At 46.0% G+C, this 21,920-nt stretch overlaps 1 protein-coding gene across 2 annotated transcripts in view; it reads right to left on the bottom strand.

Moving 5' to 3' along the window:
• Positions 1–4,918: 4,918 nt before the first annotated feature.
• COL1A1 (collagen type I alpha 1 chain) overlaps positions 4,919–21,920 on the bottom strand; it is a 45,176-nt gene continuing 28,174 nt past the window's right edge. The window contains exons 32-47 of one of the 2 annotated variants that reach the window (XM_081883801.1): positions 21,208–21,287; positions 21,058–21,111; positions 20,211–20,264; positions 19,088–19,249; positions 18,173–18,280; positions 15,494–15,601; positions 14,776–14,829; positions 14,507–14,614; positions 13,421–13,474; positions 12,878–12,985; positions 11,074–11,127; positions 10,802–10,909; positions 10,424–10,706; positions 9,375–9,565; positions 8,031–8,273; positions 4,919–6,936 (exon numbers count right to left, since the gene is read on the bottom strand). In XM_081883801.1, the coding sequence (XP_081739927.1) occupies positions 6,790–6,936; positions 8,031–8,273; positions 9,375–9,565; positions 10,424–10,706; positions 10,802–10,909; positions 11,074–11,127; positions 12,878–12,985; positions 13,421–13,474; positions 14,507–14,614; positions 14,776–14,829; positions 15,494–15,601; positions 18,173–18,280; positions 19,088–19,249; positions 20,211–20,264; positions 21,058–21,111; positions 21,208–21,287 (1,916 nt within the window). In that variant the 3' untranslated portion in view covers positions 4,919–6,789. Of the gene's footprint in view, positions 6,937–8,030; positions 8,274–9,374; positions 9,566–10,423; positions 10,707–10,801; positions 10,910–11,073; positions 11,128–12,877; positions 12,986–13,420; positions 13,475–14,506; positions 14,615–14,775; positions 14,830–15,493; positions 15,602–18,172; positions 18,281–19,087; positions 19,250–20,210; positions 20,265–21,057; positions 21,112–21,207; positions 21,316–21,920 lie in introns of both variants that reach the window. The other variant, XM_081883800.1, reaches the window with a different exon arrangement.

Raw genomic sequence — 21,920 nt, forward strand, 5'->3', positions numbered from 1 at the left:
TATGTCGCAGCTGGACAACAGAAACTGTCAAATAGAACATTATAGAAGCCCCTTGTCTTCAAAGAGTACAGGTCCACCCCCCTTGGTTTTTAAGTCCTAAAATGACAACTCAGGCAAAATTACCTGCTTTGTACTGGAAGAGGTGAGATCTGTATATGTCACAATTCACAGAACGCTTTCACAATTCACAGAACGCTTCATGAGGTTGCACCCAATAAAAATATTTTACAGTTTTGTACTTTAAATATGACACTCTTGTTAAAAGACAAATACTTCTTTCTTTCTTTCTTTCTTTCTTTCTTTCTTTCTTTCTTTCTTTCTTTCTTTCTTTCTTTCTTTCTTTCTTTCTTTCTCTCTCTCTCTCTCACACACACACACGCACACACACACACACTAAACCTACCTTTGCACTACCACCAAACTAAATAATAACCTTTCATTGTTAACAGACGCACTGTGATGCCACAACAAGTGAACTCTAAAAAGTGATTAAAGCAATATTTTTAAAAAGTCTATTTGGTGTTTTTAAGTCTTTAGTTCTGGGAGGAATCAAGAGTCATCTGAAGAACAACAACCTACAGATTTAATGCCATGGCAGTTGACTGGAGCAGAATGTCCCAGGATTATTCTCTTCCTCCTCCATCTCCCGAAAGTATTGACTCTCTTTTTAGCCTGCATCCAGAAAAAAAAGCAAGCCAGGTTTTTCTTTCCTTTTCTGGTTCACCGGCTAACCAAGGACCATAACATGAAAGCACATAATCCACGAAAAAGCAACATGTTCCTATCCTCGTCTCCATTCCATTCAGTTGCAGAAAAGTGGAGGAGTCTCCATAGCCCACAATACGGAACACAGCTTTTCTGTCTAGCTGTCATTTGCTTGGAGCAAACGGGTTTTTGCAGATCTTCAGCACGCTTCACGCTCTACCTGGGGAAAGAAACAGATTCTAAGCTTGATCTCCCAGATATATGTGTGGTTGTGGTAGCTGCTGATTGGCCAGTTTCTGTGACATCACCAGAGGAGCATTCCCTGCCTCCGAATCTGTGGAGCAGCCATGTGAAAAGTTTGATTTAATAAGGCAAATATGAAGCTGCATACTGTACATCTCACATACCTTGCACCTTGATTCGGAAGCTAGGAGGAGAAATGGATAAATGCATGAACAAAACACAAAGGCAGTCCTTTTTGCAGCAAAGCCTCATCATTTCACGATCATTTCCCATTCTGTAAAATCCATTTTCTGTCAAACAGAGCACAGATTTTGCTGCACAGCAAGCATTGCCTGAGTTCTGAAGGAGCAAATTCAGAGTATGCTGCAAAGATATCCCACCCCCGGTCCAAGTTGAAGGGCTCCGGAAAACTCGGCACAGAAGCTTCATTGTAAATGAATAGTTGGAGCATTATGCGGACTCTGTTGTAGTTCTTCCTGTCCTAAGAGTGCATCATTGCTAAGTGGGCATTTATTTCAAAGCAGTCTTCATATTGATGATGGATACATTTCTGGGCAGTGGGTGTTTCGGGGCTAGTATACATGTAGTTAGGGTCATCTTGAACAGACCCTCTGAGTGTCCCTATTTTCCAGGGATGTCCCTGATTTAGAGAAGCCGTCCCAGTTTCTGATTTGATCCTGGAATGATCCAGGATTTCCCTTAAAAGGTAAAGGGACCCCTGACCATTAGGTCCACTCGTGACCGACTCTGGGGTTGTGGCGCTCATCTTGTTTTATTGGCCGAGGGAGCCGGCGTACAGCTTCCGGGTCATGTGGCCAGCATGACAAAGCCGCTTCTGGTGAACCAGAGCAGCGCACGGAAATGCCCTTTACCTTCCCGCTGGAGTGGTACCTATTTATCTATTTGCACTTTGACATGCTAGGTTGGCAGGAGCAGGGACCGAGCAATGGGAGCTCACCCCATCGCGGGGATTCAAACCGCTGACGTTCTGATCGGCAAGCCCTAGGCTCTGTGCTTTAACCCACAGTGCTGCCCACGTCCCTACCCTAAGGAGTCTCAAAGTGGCTAACAATCTCCTTTCCCTTCCTCCCCCACAACAAACACTCTGTGAGGCGAGTGAGGCTGAGAGAATTCATAGAAGTGTGCCTAGCCCAAGGTCACCCAGCAGCTGCATGTGGCTACATTTTAGGGTAGTGATAAAGCGGAATATCAAATCCAAACTTTTCTTCTTCTATGATGTAAGTCATAGGCCCCGCCTGCTAGCCTGCTCTTTAAAGTATCACTGGTTTGCTCATTTCTATATATAGGGTGCCTACATTCTGCATGGACTGGTTGCCTGGCAACATGTGCAAATGGCTTTAGATACCTATGGCGTCCATAAATTACCATAGAGCATATATTCAACACACAAAAAAGTGACAATTTGTTGTTGACAAAGGACAGCTGGACATATAAAGGGCCCCATTACCTTCAGTAGCTTAGGGCCTCATCCAACCTAAATCCAGCCCTGCGATGGGCAAACGGTCTGATCCTGTATAAGACAGCTACACAGCAACATCAAGGCAGAAATTGCCAAGACTGGTTTTCACCCCACTCCATTTGGGCCTTGGGGTTTCCCAGACAGATGTTGGTTGTTTTGAAAATGCTCCATCCATCCTTTGTGTTTCCAAAAGCTTCTTATTCATGAGCAGCCGTCCGAGCGGCTGTGCTTTTTTCCGCCTTCACAACCAGGCCTCTTTGGAAGGGGGCAAAATATCCACCGTGCGCATGTTTGCGCATGATGCCCTTGCTGTGCGTTTTCCCCTTTGACAAAGCACCCTTTGATGCAAAGAGCCCCTCTTCTCTCTAGCTCCTGAATGAGGACCATTGAACGCCGTCCAGCTTTCCTGGCGTGTGGGGAGAAGACGCCAGCTTTCATATTTGGTGAGGGAGGAGGAGGGTTCTCTCCCCCCTCACACAACCTTCTCCCTTTCCTGTTTAGAGCGTCAGGTAAGCAAAAGGAATGGGAAGCTCCGTCCGGTTTGCAAAGATCTCAGAAATGCTGAGTACATGAGAGAGCTGGTAGGGTTTGAGATGGGCTGCAACTGGCGCATATCTGACATAATGGCAGACTGGAAAAGGAGACCAGAGGCAAGGATGGTTCCTGGACAATGGATAAGAGGAAGAAGAAACCCAAGGAAGAAAGGCTGGTGGATGTTGAGGTGAAGCAATGAGGTTGCGAAGCTTGTTCCTTCTGGCTTGGAGCATCTGCAGACAGGATCCCACCGCTTCGCATGTGCCTCCACAGCTCAGCCTTGAAATCTCTTTCCAGTGCCACAGATAAGTGCTTCTGAGCATGCACAGAGTGCCTTTTATTCTCTCCCCCACAGCATCTCTCCCACACAGTTTGGATCGTTGCACGAGGCTTCAAGGGTAAGATGGCATTGGCCGCTAAGCAAACTCAAGCTCTGGCGTTTCACCCTCATAAATCACACTTTGCAAGAATGTATTGCAGGAGGGAAAGGTGACCATTGTGGTGTTGGGGCAGCTTTTTAAAAAATGGAACTGATATTTTGTTTGTGGGAGGGGAGATTGGCTTTTGGTTTCTGGAATTTGTTCAGTTTCCTTTAAAAGAAAGGTGTTCTCCGGCTCATAGAGAAGAGGGAGGGGGGAGAAATATATGAGGGGAGAAATGCGGGTGTGAAAAAGAAATTTTTGGGGTGGAATATTCTCAAAAAGTTTTTTTGCTTTATATGTATTTGTCGGAATTTAAGCCTCCTGCCTCGAGGAGTACCATCTTCCTCAGCATTTTGATAAGTATTCAGTTTTTATATGTTTTTTTGTCCAGAATTCATTGCCACTCTTTTATGAAACCGAATGGTTGGGTGGTGGGTTGGCTGTTTGCTTGTTTCTTCCAGCTCTCTGGGGGTTTTGAGATGGTGGGGAGGGAGGATTAAAAGAGAAATTTCACGGGGGCTGGAAACCAGCAGGGAATTCCTGCGGGGGCAAATGTCTGAGGTGAAATATCTGGAGACGGGGAGGAAAAAAATCAAATCAAAATGAATCTGTTGAACTAAGGATGAGGGTGGCAGCCAGGAGGACAGGTGTGGTGCGTTTTTGGCGGGAGGAGCGTGGCCCACGAAGTGACAAGAGGCATTTTTCTTCACAGGGACCTAAAACGACGAGCGCTTTGCCTGCTTAAGTTTTTTTTTTTCTCGTCTCTCTGTGTTAAAAAATATGGGAGCCAGGCGGTTAGAAGTTGTTGAGCCTAATAGCAGCATTGGGTGGGGCAGGGGACATATTGACCAGTTCTAGAAGAAGTTGTGGGGTGGGAGGAAATAACCAGGCATACAAGGAGAGAGTGAGGATGAGACAGGACCATGCAAAGGGAGAAGTTGTCAGAAGAACTAAGCGAAGGAACAAAACTCAGACTTCTTTTCCTCAGGCTACAGCTTGCCCACACTGCGAATGTCAATTGGTGGGGCTCCCAGTGAGAAACGCAGGGACATGTTTCTCCCCAAAGCAAGGATCCTGTGGCCTTCAAGATCTTGCCGGACTACAAGTCCCACCATTTCTGACCAGGGGCTGATGGGACTTGGAAGTCCAGGAACATATGGAGGGCCTGGGCTCCACTTCTCTGACAGAAAATTATCTCAGTGCCCTCACACAACTGTGTCCCCCTTGGTTCCTTGAGGAAAGCCATGACAGTTAACAACAGGGCATTTTTTAATCTAGCCAGAACTCGCCGGAACTCAGTTCTGGCACCCTTCAGATGGGCGCCATTATAAGACAACAAGGGAGGTTTCATGGTGAGTTCCGGCACCTCTTTTTCTAGAAAAAAAATTAGCACTGGTTAGTAATGATAATTTTCCAAAGCGGCTCACGTTTGAAATGTTAGGCACACCAGTAAAAGTGCAGGAAGGCTTTGCCCCTTTCTCCCAACCGACGCCCTGGCCTTGCGTGACAGAAAAAGTCCGAAGAACAACCGGTGTGTTGGATCATTTCACATGCTTTATTTCAGCAGTCAAAATAATTAAAAACATCTCAAATTATTATACATATACAAAATAGGTACAGAATCTTCGGCCGCTCACACTCCCTACAACATCTGCCTTTTGTGAGAAAGAGAGGAATTATGGGTTTTTTGCTCGAGTCGGAAACCCAACGAAAGACAGAAAGTGGAGGAAGGTGGGGGGAAAGAAAAAGAGAGATGAGGGGTGATGTTGGCAGAGCTGAAGAGAAAGAGGTGGATAACAAAGGGAAGAATGAATCAGCAGTGAGGGAGGGCGATGAGCAAAAGTGTTTGCTTGTGGGATGGGACGAAAGATGGAAGAGAGAAAAAGAGAGAGAGGTGGTGATGGGGGGAAGAACTGAGGGAATGGGGGAGAAAATACAAGCCAAAAGAGAATCCACCTGCTTTACAAGAGAAAGACAGAAACTGCTGAGACCTTGATCCCTTGTAGCAATGTTTGATTTATTTTTTTCCTCATCCTCGATTTTTTTAATTATTATTTTTGCTTGTTAAAAAAGAAATAGCACCTTTTGAAAGAAAAAAAAATTCACAAGTATCTCTGGGCAGCAAGGCATCCAGTTTGCTTTCCCCCTCCAATAATCTCATTTCTATAGCACCAAATGGCCCCCTTTTCAGCAAAGCTGTGCTCGGGGCGAGGTTTTTCTAGGTTTCGTCACCTCAAAAAAAAATATTAAAAAGTTCATGGGACCTGAAATTTATTAACATAGCTGACTAAAAAAAAAAAAAAGAAATATGAAAGTCACAGGTAGCACCTTTATCTAAACCTGAAACTCTGCCCAGTTTCTTCACACACACCCCTCCATGCAAGCTGATGCTAGTATTAAAAAAAAGACCCCAAAACTACCCCAAAGAACTTGAAAAAGACAATGGTGAGGTAGCCATCCATACAACAATAATATACATTTAAACATTACATTTTCTCTGCTTCCTGGTATTATTGGCCATTTTTTTCCTTCAGTTGCTCACCGACAAAATACTTAAAGCTCTTAAACCTGTCTTTTCCCCCCTCTACCTGATGTCTCTGAGAGGGACAGGCACTATCACCTGTTCTTTTCCTTCAAACAGGTTTCTGTTTCGAAAAACCACTCAGTGCCACACCTTTTTTTTATGATAACTTCGCCAAATTTATCCCTGTTGCCGACTGAACAAAACTGAAAGAAACGTACATTTAAAATGGCTGAAAGAATCATCTTTTCAGTGGCATAGCTCCGAGTAAAAATAAAAAAGAGAGAGAAAGATAAATCTCTTTCTATCAGGTACCGGCAGAGAAAGATGGTCTATGGGTAGATTTTGGGATTTATTTATTATTCCAGCTCTGGGCTGAGAGGAGGGGAGGTTATTTTTGATGGGCTTGTGATGGGCAGATTCTACCACTAAGTTTAGTATTGCTCTGATTGCTGCCAGGAAGAAAAAAACACACACCAGATTTTCATACAGATGTATTTCAGGTGTTGCTTGGTTTCGACTGATTTTGTCATTTTGTATGGTTTTTATATATGTATTTTTGGAATGTACAAATATTGGTCCCACAATATTACTTGATCTTTTTTTTAAAAAAAGAAGAAGATAAAATCAAACCATTCTGTCTTTGGGGATTTTAATAATAATAATAAAGTCAAGCAAGTGGATGCACTTCCTTAATTATTTTTGAAAAGTCATTTATTTTTATTTTTTTGGTTTAATGCTTTTTTTGTTTTTTTTTAACGGAAACAAAAATAGTTTTAGAGATGATGGATAGAAAAAGACACAAATTCAAGTCCATGTGAAATTTCCTTCTTTTTTGGCTGTTTTTTATTTTATTTTTTAAACTGTCAGGTTTCCTTTTGGGTTTACAAGAAGCAGACTGGTCCAATCTCAAGGCCGAATTCCTGGTCTCTGCCACCAATGTCCATGGGAGCCACATCAATGATGGGCAACCGGGAAGTTTTTGTTGTCTTGTATTCGATGACTGTCTTGTCCCAACTGCCAGTGTGACGCTGCAGAGAGAGAAAAATCAGAATTTAGAAATCAGAATTTAGTTTTTGGCTCCATAGACTTTTGAAGCTTCCCTCCCCACATCCGACCTGAACTTTCTCCCTGGTCAACTGTGCTCCTAAAAGCTGGCTCCTGCCTTCCCCACCCTGGATGCCCACCCCATTGTGCCACTGGAGCACATATTTAATCTGGCATTTAGAACTTCAGGGATTCAGGGCACTGTGAGAGAAGAGGCAGAACCAACATAGAAGTTGGAGGATATGTTATGGTCTATCTTCTGCATGACCAGAACCCAGGTCCTTAAGTCCAGAGGAAGCCACTGTGAATAGCCAGGGGGAGCAGTCACACCATCTGATCCATCACTGTCTTCTGATGGATTTAAGCTACTCTGGACTCAGCCATCTGGACGCTCTCTTGCCTTGAAGGCCTTTTTGGCTCAAAAAGCAGGATGTGCCTTCAAATGGAAATACTAAAATGTCCAAGAGTCTGTCCCCGATACAGATGCCAAGAGCACAAGCAAGTAGGGACCGCTATACTAAGCGTGATACTGTACACCTATGCAGGTTCTGAGGATTTATTATGGCAGCAGTATGGAGACTGCGGCCGTCCAGATATTATTGGACTGTAACTCCCATCACTCCTGAGCACTGGTCATGGAGCTGATGGGAACTGAAGTCCGACAAACTTCTGGTGGGCCACAGCTTCCCCGCCCTGAGATCTTTCAGAGGGTTCTGCTGCTGAATAGGGCTATTCCATCCCTCATCTGCCACGCTTCAGCACTGAAAAGCACCCAGTGTATGTGTTTCCAAACATAGATAGGAATCACAGCACCGAGACGTCAACCTGCAGTCCTGACTTCCTCAGCCAGATCTGCCTACCCCTATTTCCCCCTGCCTCTGGCCATTCTTACATATGGCGTTTGTTTTTAAATGGATTGTCTCCCAGTTCCAAAGCATGGTTTTAGCAGGAGGTATAGAGGGTGAACACCCCTGCCAGCTGCGAGTAAAACACTGCAGCTTATGCACAAGGTCTCCAGTCTGAGAGAGAGAGAATCTATTGTAACCCCCACCCCACATCTAAAGACCCAATCGCTCACCGTGCAACCATCCTTGGGGACTCCATAGAGGAAGCGGCTGTTGCCCTCTGCTCTGATCTCGATCTCGTTGGAGCCTTGGAGGAGCAGAGCGTTCTGCAGGTTGCCGGTCTCTGCGTTCATGTAAGCCACGCTGTTCTTGCAGTGGTAGGTGATGTTCTGGGAAGCTTCAGTGGACATCAACCGCAGGAAGGTCAGTTGAATGGAAACGTCAGCTGGGTCGGATCCCTCGCCACCATATTCGAACTGTCATTGGAGACGGAGGGAAGGAGGAAGCAAGGAATTGGTTAGCGCTCGCGTCATGTCCTCTAGGAACCCCACCCCCTGCTACATCTAGGAATCTAACCAGCTCCTTTGCTCAGAGGGCTGAGGCAGGAAGTAATGCAGTAATGGGCAAAGCCAGATAAGCTGACTGCTGCTTTAAGGAGCCAAAATCCAGCTTGGAAACAAATGAGATGTAGAGAGATAGATGAGGCAACAGGTATACATTCTCCTTGACAGACTGCTTCTCCAAGTTGTACCATCTGCAGCTTCTTTGAGCTAGACTACTCCAGCATGCTAAGTCAAGGGACCTTTGAGCCCAGCTGAACCTCTGGAATATATCACTTGAAAATTGGCTATGCTTGCTTTTAACCAATGATCTTCCCCTCTCCCTTTTGCTTCCAAGTATCATAGAGTTGGAAGTGATTTGAGGAGCCATCAAGCCCAACTACCTGCAAGCACCAGGAATTGTACTCCAAAAGTGCCTTGGTCAACACAAATTCCCTCCTTCCTGTCCATTTTTCATCTATTGTGTTCAACATCCTTGGATAAAGGTTAGAAGTGGCATCAAGCCACCATCCAGGTCCTTCTTCTGCCTTGTGAATCAAGCCCATTCCAACGAAGCCCAATGATGCCCAGGCCTCCCTAGGCAACCAATTCCAGGGCTCTTCCGCCTTTTACAGCTAAAGGCCCTTTCTCAATGGGCAACTTAATCTTTCTGGTTACAATCTGAGCAGATTCCATGGCAGACATGGAAAGTCGACATGGATTTCTCAGTCTCATTGAGGCCACTCCTACCTGTGCATTAAGGTGGTTATCTATTCTCAGACTTTTCATCCTCTTGCTAAACAGTCCCAAAGCTTCCATTGAAACAACTAAGCAGTCACCAGGTTCTTCTGCCTGTGACATTCTTTCTGCACATGGAATTCATGTGGAATTTGTATCCATTCTAGTTCAGCAGGTGACTTGGAGGAAACCTGACCCTGAAATAACTCTCTTCGGTCCGAGCTCGGAATAAGGGATTGGCAGTCCCAGCTAAGCCACTTGCTGGTTAACTGTCGCTGCCTCACCGATTCCTGGTCTCACCTGGAAGCCATCGGACATGCTTTCGCCGAACCAGACGTGCTTCTTCTCCTTGGGGTTCTTGCTGGTGTACCAATTCTTCTGGGGGATGGTGGGCTGAGAAGCTTGGACACAAGTCTCTCCAGTCTCCATGTTACAGTAGACCTTGATGGCATCCAGGTTGCAGCCTTGGTTAGGGTCAATCCAGTACTCGCCTGGTGAGGAATGGGGTCAAGTGAATGGGGATGATGGAGAACGGATCACAGGAGCAAAACAAAACATCAATTTACACCAACCTGATCTAAAAGGGGACTGGCCAACCATTTGCCCCCTCCTGCTTCTTCCCATCTCACAGATCCCACCCTCCATGCAATGAGTTCTCAGACTTGCCCAAGTGGGTCAGGAAAATATCTGCCCAAGCCTTACTCCATATAAGACAAGGAGGCAAACAGTTAAAAACAAAAGAGTAGAACTACATATGTATGGCTGAGATGGACTTCAGAGAGCCAGGGAATAGGGGGAGGTGGATGTGTGTTATATAAAATAGATGGTTGCCCCATCACTTCCCAGCATTAATTATCTACACAAGAAATGACATTCTGCTTCCTAAGCATATTTTTTTTTTGTAGGAGAAGGGAGAGGGGCCAGAGAAGAGCCTGGGCTGGAGCTAGAAGCTCTACAGCAACTTAGAAGGCCCACTTCACCCTTTAGGACCTAAGTAAATGCAAGTCACATTCTGCAGATAGAAGCTACTTGGGAGAATTAATCGTTCTGCTTGACTCAAGCATGTTATTTAGGGAAGAGGCTGGGGGAAAAGGCACCCAAATCACTGCCCAGTCAGCTCCGGTGGAAAATCCATTCCTGGCCCAGGACCTGAGAAAACAACTATATGCTTGGCTGTGCAAATAATCCCCAAGTGAAAGAGAAAGGTCAACATGGCAGAGAAGATTGATATACAGGGAAGGAAAGAGCAGGGCAGAGCCATTCTGCCAACGGACGTGGTCCAGAAAAAAGGAGAATTCGTGGCATTTAAGAGATGCACCTGAGAATTGTTTCCCCCCGACTGTACTCACCACTCTTCCAGTCTCCGTGGCACATCTTCAGGTCACGGCAAGTGCGGGCTGGATTCTTACGGGTTCCGTCAGGGCTGCGGATGTTCTCAATCTGCATGGACAGGCTCTTGAGGGTAGTGTCTACTTCCAGGTCGCGGTCGCGCATCACGTTTGCATCGTCAGCTCTGTAGTAGCGGCCACCGTCGTGAGCTTTCTCCTGAGGAGGCTGGGGCAGGAAGCTGAAGTCAAAGCCGCCGCTGGGTGGGCCTGGGGGACCGGGTGGTCCGGGAGGTCCGGGAGGACCCTGGAGAAGGAAAAGAAGAAGAGTTGGAGACAAAGATCTCATCTACCCATTGTGCTGTTAACTATGAGCTGTGTGCAGTGAGAAGGAATACGTACAGCAGGACCAACATCACCAGTGCGACCACGGGGACCAGGTGGGCCAATGGGGCCGGGAAGACCATTCAGACCGTCTTTGCCAGCGGCACCGGAAGAGCCAGGGGGACCCTGTCAGGAAGGCAGAACAAAAATGTACCATGAGTGAAGCTTTTGTTGTTAACATGAATGCAGCAGCAGCAGCAATAACAACAACAGGTGCATAGAAGGACTGAAGTCTAGCAATAATAGCTAATAGCTAAAATGCTGCGCTTTACAGCCCAATCCATACTTACTCTTGGACCAGCAGGGCCAGAAGCACCAGAGGGTCCTTGTTCACCAGGAGAGCCCTGCACAAAAGAAAAAAATTGTCAGTTTTGATGATCATCTGGGGGAAAACAGGTTTATTTAAATGGGAGAAAATGCAGTCCTGTTCAGTAACAGAGAGGAAGTATCAATCTAGCTTCTGTCCATCTCAATCTCACATGTGTTCCTTCATCAATCTACTCTTCCAAGTGGCAACGGGAACTAATAGGTTCACTCAGTACAAAATAAAATAAAATGATAACTATGCTGCCATATGTCTGGATTTCCCCAGACATTACTTGGATTTCAAAGGTGGAATTGAGGTCAGGGAGGAAATTCCAAAAGGCAGAGCTTTGTCCTGGATCTTAGGCAAGTCAATAGAAAAATCGCTTGGGGGGGGGGGTCCTGGTTTTTACTTCTTGAAATATGGCAACCCTATATATATATATATTTATATAAAAAATTTCACTCAGTACAATGGAAACTGGGTATATCTCAAATGGAAGCCTTTCAGCAATTAGATTTCTAGGTCTTGGATGGAAAGAAGGATAGGCAATATTTTTGTGGCATATTTTTCATATGCCTTGCCTATGCTCGTCACAACTACTGGGTAGCATACTGTATTCACATTTGGGACCAGGAAGAAATGTGTATCAAATGCAGATTGCTTTGGGCTGTGTGGAGATCTAAATACATCTTCTCCAATCTTGCCACTGTGTAATTAAGAGGGCTGCATTAACGAGGGACCCAAAGGAAGCCACAGGAATCTAAGGCCTCCATCTTTAAAGTTCTTATTTCTATGCTGCTAAGGTAGGCCCAAGCCTGCCTTGGCCACTGCTCAGTGACAACAACTATACACCGAGTGACAGCTGAGGCCACTGCTGCTTTCGACCACATGGCAGGCTCAAAGCTTTTCTGGACGGAGGAATGCGTGGAACAAATGGGGATGTGCATGAACGCAGGCAAGCACTTATTTGCAAAATGCATGGCGTGACAAAACTGACATCTGTAAGGGGAAGGGGGGAAAATACATATGGGTAGCTGAATAAATTTAGGAACAAAATTGTTGCTTGTTAGCCTGCCCTCTGTCTCAAAAAGTTGGAAAACTGGAATTACAAGTTTTGATTAAGTAAGTTGGTGCAATTGGAGATCTGGATGGAATTGTAAACGGAAGCCGATTAATGGGTGAGGGCTTTGGTGACCCTTCCAGGACCTGCAGTCATACAGGCCAAATAGATGTCAAAGCTCCCCCTTTTCTTTCCTCCGCCCCCCGACTAGATGTTTCATCAAAAAGGTATCCAAAGGTGGAATTTCCTTGCAGAAAGCGATGGTAGCTTTTGCTCATTAAACAACTGGACCGAGATCCACCTGGCTATTCAGAGGCCTCTGGGGAGTTCAGAAAACAGGGTGGGGAAGGAGGCAGGTTTCCTCTGAATGCAGAGGCTCAATTTAAGTTATTGTGGCTATTGAAAGAAAGGTCTGTCCTTCATTCTTTTCCAGACTGTCTTAATCCACAGAAATGAGATAGGAAAGCTCTAGCTCTCTAGAGCAGAGATGCAAGGCTCTAATTTGTGTGAGGACATTTCTCTCCTTCACGAGGACTAAAGCCTTAAAGCAAGACCCTCCAGGTGTCCCTATTTTCCAGGGATGCCCCTGACTTAAGAGAAGCCATCCCGGTTTCTGATTTGATCCCGCTTTTCCTTAGGACGTCCCTATTTGAGAAATGTCAGGGGGCATCTGTGATGTCTGGAGCTTCTCTACATCAAAAATGGCAAAGAGCTTTCTGGTACTTACAGGGGGGCCAGGGGGACCCTGGAGACCAGAGAATCCTCTGTGACCCTTCATTCCTCTGTCACCTTGTTCGCCAGTCTCACCCTTGTCACCACGAGCACCTTGTGGGCCCTAGAAACGGAAAGCAAGATTTTAATTTTAATTTTTAAAAATTGGCTTATTGGGCTTTCACAAAGGAGAAAAGAAAGAAATGCCTATCAGCAAATCACTCTGCGTAACTCAGGATATGAACTTGGAGTGCTTATTTCCAGTTGTATTTCAACCATAAGACAAAGGTAGCAGAGATCATACAGACAGGAAGTGTCCAAGTATATCCATTCAGCCTTATTGAATAGCATATTATATATTCTACCAGTATAACATAGCTCAGCTGGTAGAGCACGAGACTCTTACTCTCAGGGTCGTGGGTTCGAGTCCCACACTGGGCAAAAGATTCCTGCATTGCAGGGGGTTGGACTAGATGACCCTTGAGACCCCTTCCAATTCTATGATTTTTATGAAAAGAAAGGAGAGAAAGAGAGAGGACATTTCAAAGCCCAAACTTACTGCAGGACCACGAGCACCAGCAGGGCCAGCGGGGCCAGCAGGTCCAGCGGGACCCTAGAGGGAAGGAGAAAAGGAGAAAATGTACATATCATCACTTTTAAAATTCTGCATGTAACTGAGCATGCAACTTATTCCATTAGGAGCCCAGTCCTTGGAAGGGAGGGCAATCACAGCAGGAAGAGCTTGAGTCTGTCTGTAGAGTCTGTCCATCTATCTGTCTATCTGTTTGTTGGATTGTTAGTTGTAAAGTGTTTTCACTACAGCAGCCAGCCTGATGCTTGGGATGTGTAGGTGGGCATATATGGCCACCAGATGGCTACATCCACCTTGCTGAAACTAAGCAGATTCAGGTCTGCTCAGGATTCTCACGGGAGACCACCTGGGAACCTCCGCGCAGACTGCCTTGAGTTCCAAAGACGAAAAAGGCAGGATATAAGCACGCCAACGAATAAATCTGGGGGTTGTCTATTCCTGCATTTGCTAGCGAGATCCTGGGATGTTCGATAGGATTCGAGCGGAAGATATTGCTCCCTGGGTTTGACCACCCCCTGCTTAGAGAGTGGAATCGGAGCACGTTAAAATCACAAATGAGTGACCTCATTAATCCTCTGGCAGAGTTGCAATAAGGATGGGGAGAGTGTAATGGAAGAGGTTCCCCCACGGCGCTCTCATATGGCTCGAGTAATTATTTCGAACTAACAAATGAGGAGCCATAGGTGAATGCCAATCCAAGTTAATTAAAGCAGCGTGAAAGAGAGCCCCTTTAGCGAATCTGAGCACAGGACCAGAAGTGTTCCACGTTAATTAGGTACGAAGGCACGCTCCTGAAATATGCAAGATCCTGAAACCGGGTGTGGAGGGTATGCCTACTTCATCTGCAAATGGATACCCATCTTGCCTGCATCTTTACTGATTGTGAAAACGGAAAGTTGTGAATGACTGGCATTATTTCAGATCCACTGATCTGAAATAAGTCGGTTTACATATATGTGGCCTAGTGGGATTTGGAAAAATGAAGGATTCAGAAAACTCCCACCCACCCGCCACATTTTGCGTTGTAGCAGAAGGAAAGGAAGCGCCACTTACAGTCTCGCCGCGGTCGCCATTCTTGCCAGCAGGGCCAACTGGGCCAGGGGCACCAGGGGCACCGGGAGCGCCAGGGGCACCAGCTGGGCCAGTCTCACCACGATCACCCTGTTTGGGAAAGGGAGAGGCAAGAAGAGGTGATCAAAGCTCAGAACCGGTGTGTGTTTGTGAAATCAAGTCTTTCGTTTTGCAAAGTTATCGGACCCGGGTCTTGCGACACCGGCCCGTTCCGGACACCTGCTGCATACACACATGCATGTTCAACTCACCTTGGGACCAGCAGCACCATCGCGACCAGGAGCACCTTCTGCACCAGGAGAGCCCTGTCAGACAAGAAGAAAGATGGTGAGACTGAGATCACGGCGGCATTGAAACTCTAGAACTCTCTAGCTACCAATGGGGGATCTAGAACTGAGTTAAAACTATTAAGCTCTGTAACTGAACTATATCATTCAATGCACATCTACTAGTAAGGATTTACAGGCATACGAAGTTGCCATATGTCGTTCTACCCGAACACTGAAGTCCAGCGCTGAGGGCCTTCTGGCGGTTCCCTCATTGTGAGAAGCCAAGTTACAGGGAACCAGGTAGAGGGCCTTTTCGCTAGTGACACCCACCCTGTGGAACGCCCTCCCACCAGATGTCAAAGAAAACAACAACTACCAGACTTTTAGAAGACATCTGAAGGCAGCCCTGTTTAGGGAAGCTTTTAATGTTTGATGCATTACTGTACTGTATTTTAATATTTTGTTGGAAGCCGCCCAGAGTGGCTGGGGAAGCCCAGCCAAATGGGTGCGGTATAAATAATAAATTATTATTATTATTATTATTATTATTATTATTATTATTATTATTAACTGAGGAGGACTACTGGTCTATCCTCTGTAAGGACAAAAACAATCGGGCACCATATCTCCAAGTTCTCAGGCAGCAGCCTGCTTGAACACCCTTTTAACAGGAGATGCTAGGGGAAATTGGAAAACTTGCCTCACGTCCAGATTCACCAGGGGGTCCGGCCAAGCCAGGTGGTCCCATTGGGCCGGGAGGACCGCGTTCACCAGAAGGACCAGATGGGCCTTGTTTGCCAGGCTCGCCCTGTGGAGATCAGTCCCATTTAGAACAAAAAGAATCCAGTTGTTGAGATACAGAAGGAGGCGGGAGGAAGACAGCAGGAGAGGAATCGCATTCACACATCATGCTTGACCACGGTTAACTACAGTTAAAAAGAGTGAAAGAAGGACCTAGTCCAGGCAGAGTTTGAATTCTGTTCCCTGGGATCTCAGAAAGCACTAAAGTAGAACTTTCAATGCGTAGGGTTCTATATCGCTTGAAATCTATAGCTCTGCATTTCAAAACTGGGGAAGCATCTGTTCTGTAAAGCATGGGCTAGTCTCAGATAATAGATTTCTATGGAGTTTTGTTCTGTAAGGCTTACATCACTTTCCTAGATACTGCAGAACCCAGAGCACTGTTCTATTTATGAAAGCTCGCTCACTTCCTGGTATTGAGAATCCAGGAAGTTTTTTTCAAACCAGAATTGCATTTTACATTTTACAAATTGAATCTGTTTCAGCTTTGAAAACTGAGATTTATAAAACACTTTGCAAAACCAATTTTTTTTGTCTTCTTGATCGATGCTTTAGGCAACAATATTAAGTTATAACTGACCAAGTTCAATATTTTAACTCCTCCCCACCTTGTCACCTATCCTATACCCCTTAATCCAACAACATCTTTAGCAGTCTAGGCTGTGAGACAAATCCTCATTAAGAGAGGACAGAGTCAAGATTTGAAAACAAGTTTGAGCTAGAAGAACTTGCTTGAGAACTTTCCCCCCAGAATTCTTTTCATTTCTGTTTTTTTTCTGTTCTGGGGAGCTGTGGATGGTTCTTTTAAAACAGAATTGCAAAAATTTGTGAGCTGCTTCTAAGAAACAGTTGCACTCCTCAAAAACAAACAAACACCTGCCCTTAAAACACAGAAAACATGCCAAATGCATTTCAAAGGCCTAGCAAGATGCTCAGATTAAAAACCTGAACAGATGGATGTTACTACATCTTTCAGGACGTCCTGTCTCAGGGCTTACATTTAATATGATCAACAGGATTCCCTAGAAATGTTTCTTACTTTTAACAATTCACAGAACTTGTGGTTGAATGATAAGTCTTTTTGATGAGGTAGGAAGATTTGGAACTGAATTCCAGGGTTTAGCCTTCACTTTTCAGCAATTCGGCCAGGGGCTGTGCAGGTATTTGTGAGCAAGCTAAATTAATAAACAGTGCTTTGTCTTAGCTCATCCAGACTTCCTTTTGGGCCGTGTTTCTGGGCACAGGTCCACATTTCAAATCTCTGTGTTAGAGCATTTTGTTGTTGTTGTCCTTGCGCTTCCCTTGCAAAAACCGACTCCGAACTGCTGAATTGGAACAAACAGCAATCTACAGAAAACCTGAATTGCTGTTTGTTCCGATTCAGCTTTAAAGAGCAGGTTTTCCTGGGGAATACAGAGCTTTAAAGTGCAGGACTTGTGGGCAAAAGGTAAGTGTAGGTAAGCCCATAGATGCAATATGGAAAACATGTTGTTCTGTTTCTACAGGATAATGATATTGACCTTTTATTTTATTTTCATTCTTGGCATTGGAGGAAACTAAAGCGATTATCTAGGTTAATGCACACTCATACTGCCACTTAGGAAAACGACGACAGAGCCCATAGTTATTATGCATTATATTAGGAGCAGAAACAAAGAGCAGTACAAGGGTGAAAAGAAGCCTTGCTTTGAGACCCGAGCTGCGATCCAAATCCCTCCTATCTGCAGATGTACCGCTGATGCTGACTTCCATATAAATGTGTTTAGCACAAGAGTGCTGAAGGCTAAACCTGAACCAGCAACTCAAATTGAAACTTTGCTGTGCTTCCTCCTGTTCTTTGGGCCTCGTATGCCAAGCATAGACTTCAGGCTGAGTCATCAGACGCTGAAGTATATTGTCAGGGAGAGGCCGGAGTCTGAAGGGAAGGGCAGAGGAGGAGAATGATCCAGGGGAAGGGCCAGTTATCTGTGATGTTCTGTGCCACCAATGAGGCAGCGGAGAAAGGAAGCGGCTGGGCAGTCAGTCAGAGACAGGGGAACAGCTGCAGGGAATTGAATCTCCTCTGTCCCCTCCTGCACTGTCTCCAAGGATGAGGAGGGGCTTAAAGGGACAGGAGCAGCCGGACATGACACGCAGGAAAAGTCACTGGTTGCTTGCATGCACCATGTCCCAAGGTGGTGGGGGTAAATGGGCTGGAGGAGGCATGGTGCACTGCTGCTGCAACTGCTGGGACAGATCACAGGTCTGAAGGAGGACCTGTTCAGATAGCTAGATTCTTGCACCTTCAAATTTGATGCAATTGAGTGCTTTGCCAATTGATAACTAAACTTCTAATTGCGGGCACTGGGTATACTTGGGTCATAGATTCCAGTTAGACTCAGGGTGTGTGTGTCTATTTTGCTTTTATGTATCCTTGCGTTTTCAGCCTTCTATGCGGCTGAGTCCACTTAAGAAACATTCCCCCTCAAATAAACATTTCCTCACTGTTCCCCAGCCCACAAACATCAGCCCCAGAAGGAAACTGAAGCCAGACTTTCTGCGCAGAGTTGTCAGAGAAGAGCTGAAGGGGAGCACTCACAGATGGTCCGGGAAGACCAGGGAAACCTCTCTCGCCTCTTTGTCCAGGAAGACCGACCACACCACGCTGTCCAGCAATACCTTGTGGGCCAGGAGTACCAGGTGCACCCTAAAGGAGGAAAATGGACATGAGCATGAGATGTCGACAGAGAAGATCCTGGCTGGAAAAACACATTTTGTTTTTGCCAGCATTGTGCTGCACTGCAAAAGGGTTGGAGGCGAGCTGGGCATAACCCAGACACTGTGGAAGGATGTGTGGATCCAGAATTGGCCTCCACGGCCACTTACAGACTCACTGTTAAACCGTGTTTATGGAAGACAATCTTACTCAGCTACAAGTGATGGCCAAAGAAGAAAGAAGACCCCAGACAGGCTGGGAAATAAGAACATGGTGGGCTTGCTTTAAGGAGAAGAACTGTTGGATGTCCTGACTCCACTTTACGTTGTGAGTAATGCCCAGGGGGCTTTCTACCCTTGCCTAAAGGAACCCACACCTTGTTGTATCTTGGCTGGCTAGGGGATTTTTCTTCAGGCTCTCTTTAAGCAAAGTGTGACCACGCATGGCAAGGACTACCTTTTCTACTGAAAAACATCCCACATTTTTAAAAAACAAACACTTGGCAAGCAACAATCTGAACGAATGGGTCTGGTCTCTAATGTAGGAAGCCATTATGTGGCATTTCAACGATGCTCACTAGAACATCGCCACTGAAGAGGTGCAGCCATAAAGATCTGCACAAGCAGTGGGGAATTCCAAAGCCAATTTAAGGCAGAGAAATCGTTAACATGGCAGCTGGGCTGCCATCAGGGAGCCAGATGTTGCGACAGGGAGAGAACACCATGGAGGAGGCGCCCAACTTTGGCTCAAGCAACCCCATTCAAGATGAATGAAAGGTAAGAGGTGGCATTTACTTACAGCAGGTCCATCGGAACCAGGAGAGCCCTTCTCGCCAGGAGGTCCGGGTGGGCCAGCAGGTCCAGCTTCACCAGGGCGTCCAGCAGGTCCAGTCTCACCACGGGGTCCTTTGGCACCTTCCTTTCCACCAGGGCCTGGGGGGCCGGGAAGGCCGATGTTACCCTTTGGGGGAAAGAAAAGAGGACAAGGAAATCAATGACACTCACAGGCCATGTGTTGAGTTTGGGAACAGTGGCCCCCAAATGAAGCATCTTTGAAGGACCCCCACCCCACCCCAGTGAGGTTCTAGTAGGTCACTGAGAATGTGGAGTTTCCATCCCACCAGCTAGTTTTTGCATTGGGTTGTATGTTCCTAGAGACAGCCAAAAGCTTGGGCCACCGCATTTCGAATCGGGTGCAGCTCCAAGTAGAGCAAACTGAAACGAAAAGCCTGCCCATGCTTATGTGACAGCGTCATTTAAATGCCGTGATTTGCTCTAGCAAATCCTGTGGACTGCAGTTTCGGCGAGGATGCTGAGAACTTAATGCTAAAAGACCCTTGGCCTCTCCTCCCCAGCTGCAATTCCACAAAGAAGGTATGGCCATTAAGATAGTGGTATAAACATACCTAGAGATTCTTATGTGCCATAATAATCCATAAGGCCCAATAATTTCTGCTGTGTCTGAAGGCTTTTATTATTATTATTGTGGGGGGATGGAGCTAAAAATTTGGGGAAAAAACCCTGGATATCCAGTTTGCAAACTTGGGAGTATAAAAATAAAAGTGGATGTACAAAGACTACTTGAAGGGGGTTGGACTAGATCACTCTTGTGGTCCCTTCCAACTTTTCCAATTCTATAAGGAATGCTTCTGGTTCGGACTAAAACCATTGTATATATTTAGATAGGAATTGATTCAGCACTATTCTCAATCTGTATCTTTTCTACCTTATGGCCCTCTTTTCCCATCCTCTCTGCTGCCAAGAGAGTCAACATATATCTTTGTAGGTCCTCTAATGTAGGCGCTAAGGGACTTCCTACTGAGCATCCTCTCCCACCACCAGCCACCTGAGGGTTGTGTAACAGCTTTCTAAATTGTTGCCCGCAATGCCGGCATGTGTGTGTTTTGTGGTTGGGTACTTACAGATGGGCCAGGGGGTCCGACTCTTCCAGCAGCTCCGGGGAATCCAGTAGCACCCTATGAAAGGAACGGAAGAGAAGGTTACTTTTCAATAACTCCTCCCATACCAAGCAGGAACTGTACGTGTGATTCTAACACAGATTCCCCACTCAGCAGGATCCTGCAATGGATTTCGTCTTAATTTCTCAGTTCGGCAACCTCTTTGCAATGCCAAAGCTCCTTGCCACAGAAAGGTAATGATATCTCAGCTCTTCTAGCATCTTGTCACTACTGCTTCCGGGTATGCAGAAAAAGGGTGTGGATTTTGTTTTATTATTTGTTTCTACCAGCTAGAGATCCTCATACATCATGCAGCTAAACCAGTTTGGATGACGTGATCAAGGTTAATTGCATTGCAATCAGCTCGTGCTTAATTTCAGCCTAAAACCTGCCGGTGGCAAGCTCTGGAATGTGATTCCCCCTCCCCCTTCTTGTGTGTTAAATGGGTTTAGGCTAGCTAGTGAGAGCCTCTGAACATACACAGAGACTTTTCCTCACCACGGCGTAGCTGGTCTGCTATGAATACCGATTAACTATTTTGGATCAGGTGCTAAAGAGCCCTGTCTTGCCCACCTCACATAGACTGTGATCTTTCTGGGCAAAGGTTGCACGATCCCTTCTGTGGTTCATTTCTGCAACCCACTGCTGCAGCCGAGAGCTGCATTAGTTTTCTAACCCACAATCTGCTTCAAATGTCCTAGGGTGATGAACTGGGAGCGATTTCCTTAGGATGTGAAAACTCTGAGTTTCTAACATGAATGCATTTTTGACTCGCACCCAGCTTAAGAATGCAGAAGAAGAAGGTACTCACAGGGGGTCCTGCACTTCCACGAGCACCTTTGGGTCCAGGAGCACCAACAGCACCCTGCAACAGGCGGGAGGGAGACAGCGTTAAGCCAAAGGCTGATGGAAGGTGATGGGTTCACAAAAGAGATTGGGGTGCAACAATAGGGTCACTTACAGCAGGTCCGGGAGGTCCAGTGGCACCAGCAGGTCCGGGAGGACCAGCATCGCCTTTAGCACCAGCATCACCTTGTTCACCTTTAGCACCAGGTTGTCCATCAGCACCCTGCAGAGGTAAGAGCAGAGCAGGTGGTGGTGAGTTACAGAAGGATGGAAAAGGAAAGACATACGGTATCTACTTAAGATGGAAGGTATTAATGGAACTTTCTCTGCATCGTCCAAGTACATCTGACTAAAGGATCTCATTGTGCCAGGGGAGGTTGGACCACATTGCTTCTGATAACCTGCCAGGTGTGAATCAAACAGGAAGAGGCAGCATGAGAAGCAAGGTTTGCTCAACCTGGAACGGGGAGAGTGCAAATGGAGAGGAGGGTTCTCTATCAGGTTTGGGAGATACAGTTCCCAGTCTCTCTCAGTTACGTAGTGGAGTCAACCCGGTTGCAGTTCAGCTTGGGACATGGGGAAATCCAGGTTCAAATGCTCACTCTTCAGCTTTGGGTTCAAGCATCACCTTTCTCACAGTTTAATCAACCTCAGGGGATTTGTTGGGAGGACAAACAGGATGAGCACTTGCAAAGCAATTGGCAGATCCATATGTCATCAAGAAACAGCATGGAAGCCAATCAGCTTGTGGTTTACTGTCTTGACTGAGCCAGTTCTTTAGTGGCTTTACACTCAAGTTCACCCAGTTCTGGAAAATACTCCTAAAAT

The sequence above is a fragment of the Podarcis melisellensis genome, assembly GCF_964234715.1.
Source record: "Podarcis melisellensis genome assembly, chromosome: 13".
Lineage (NCBI taxonomy): Eukaryota > Metazoa > Chordata > Lepidosauria > Squamata > Lacertidae > Podarcis > Podarcis melisellensis.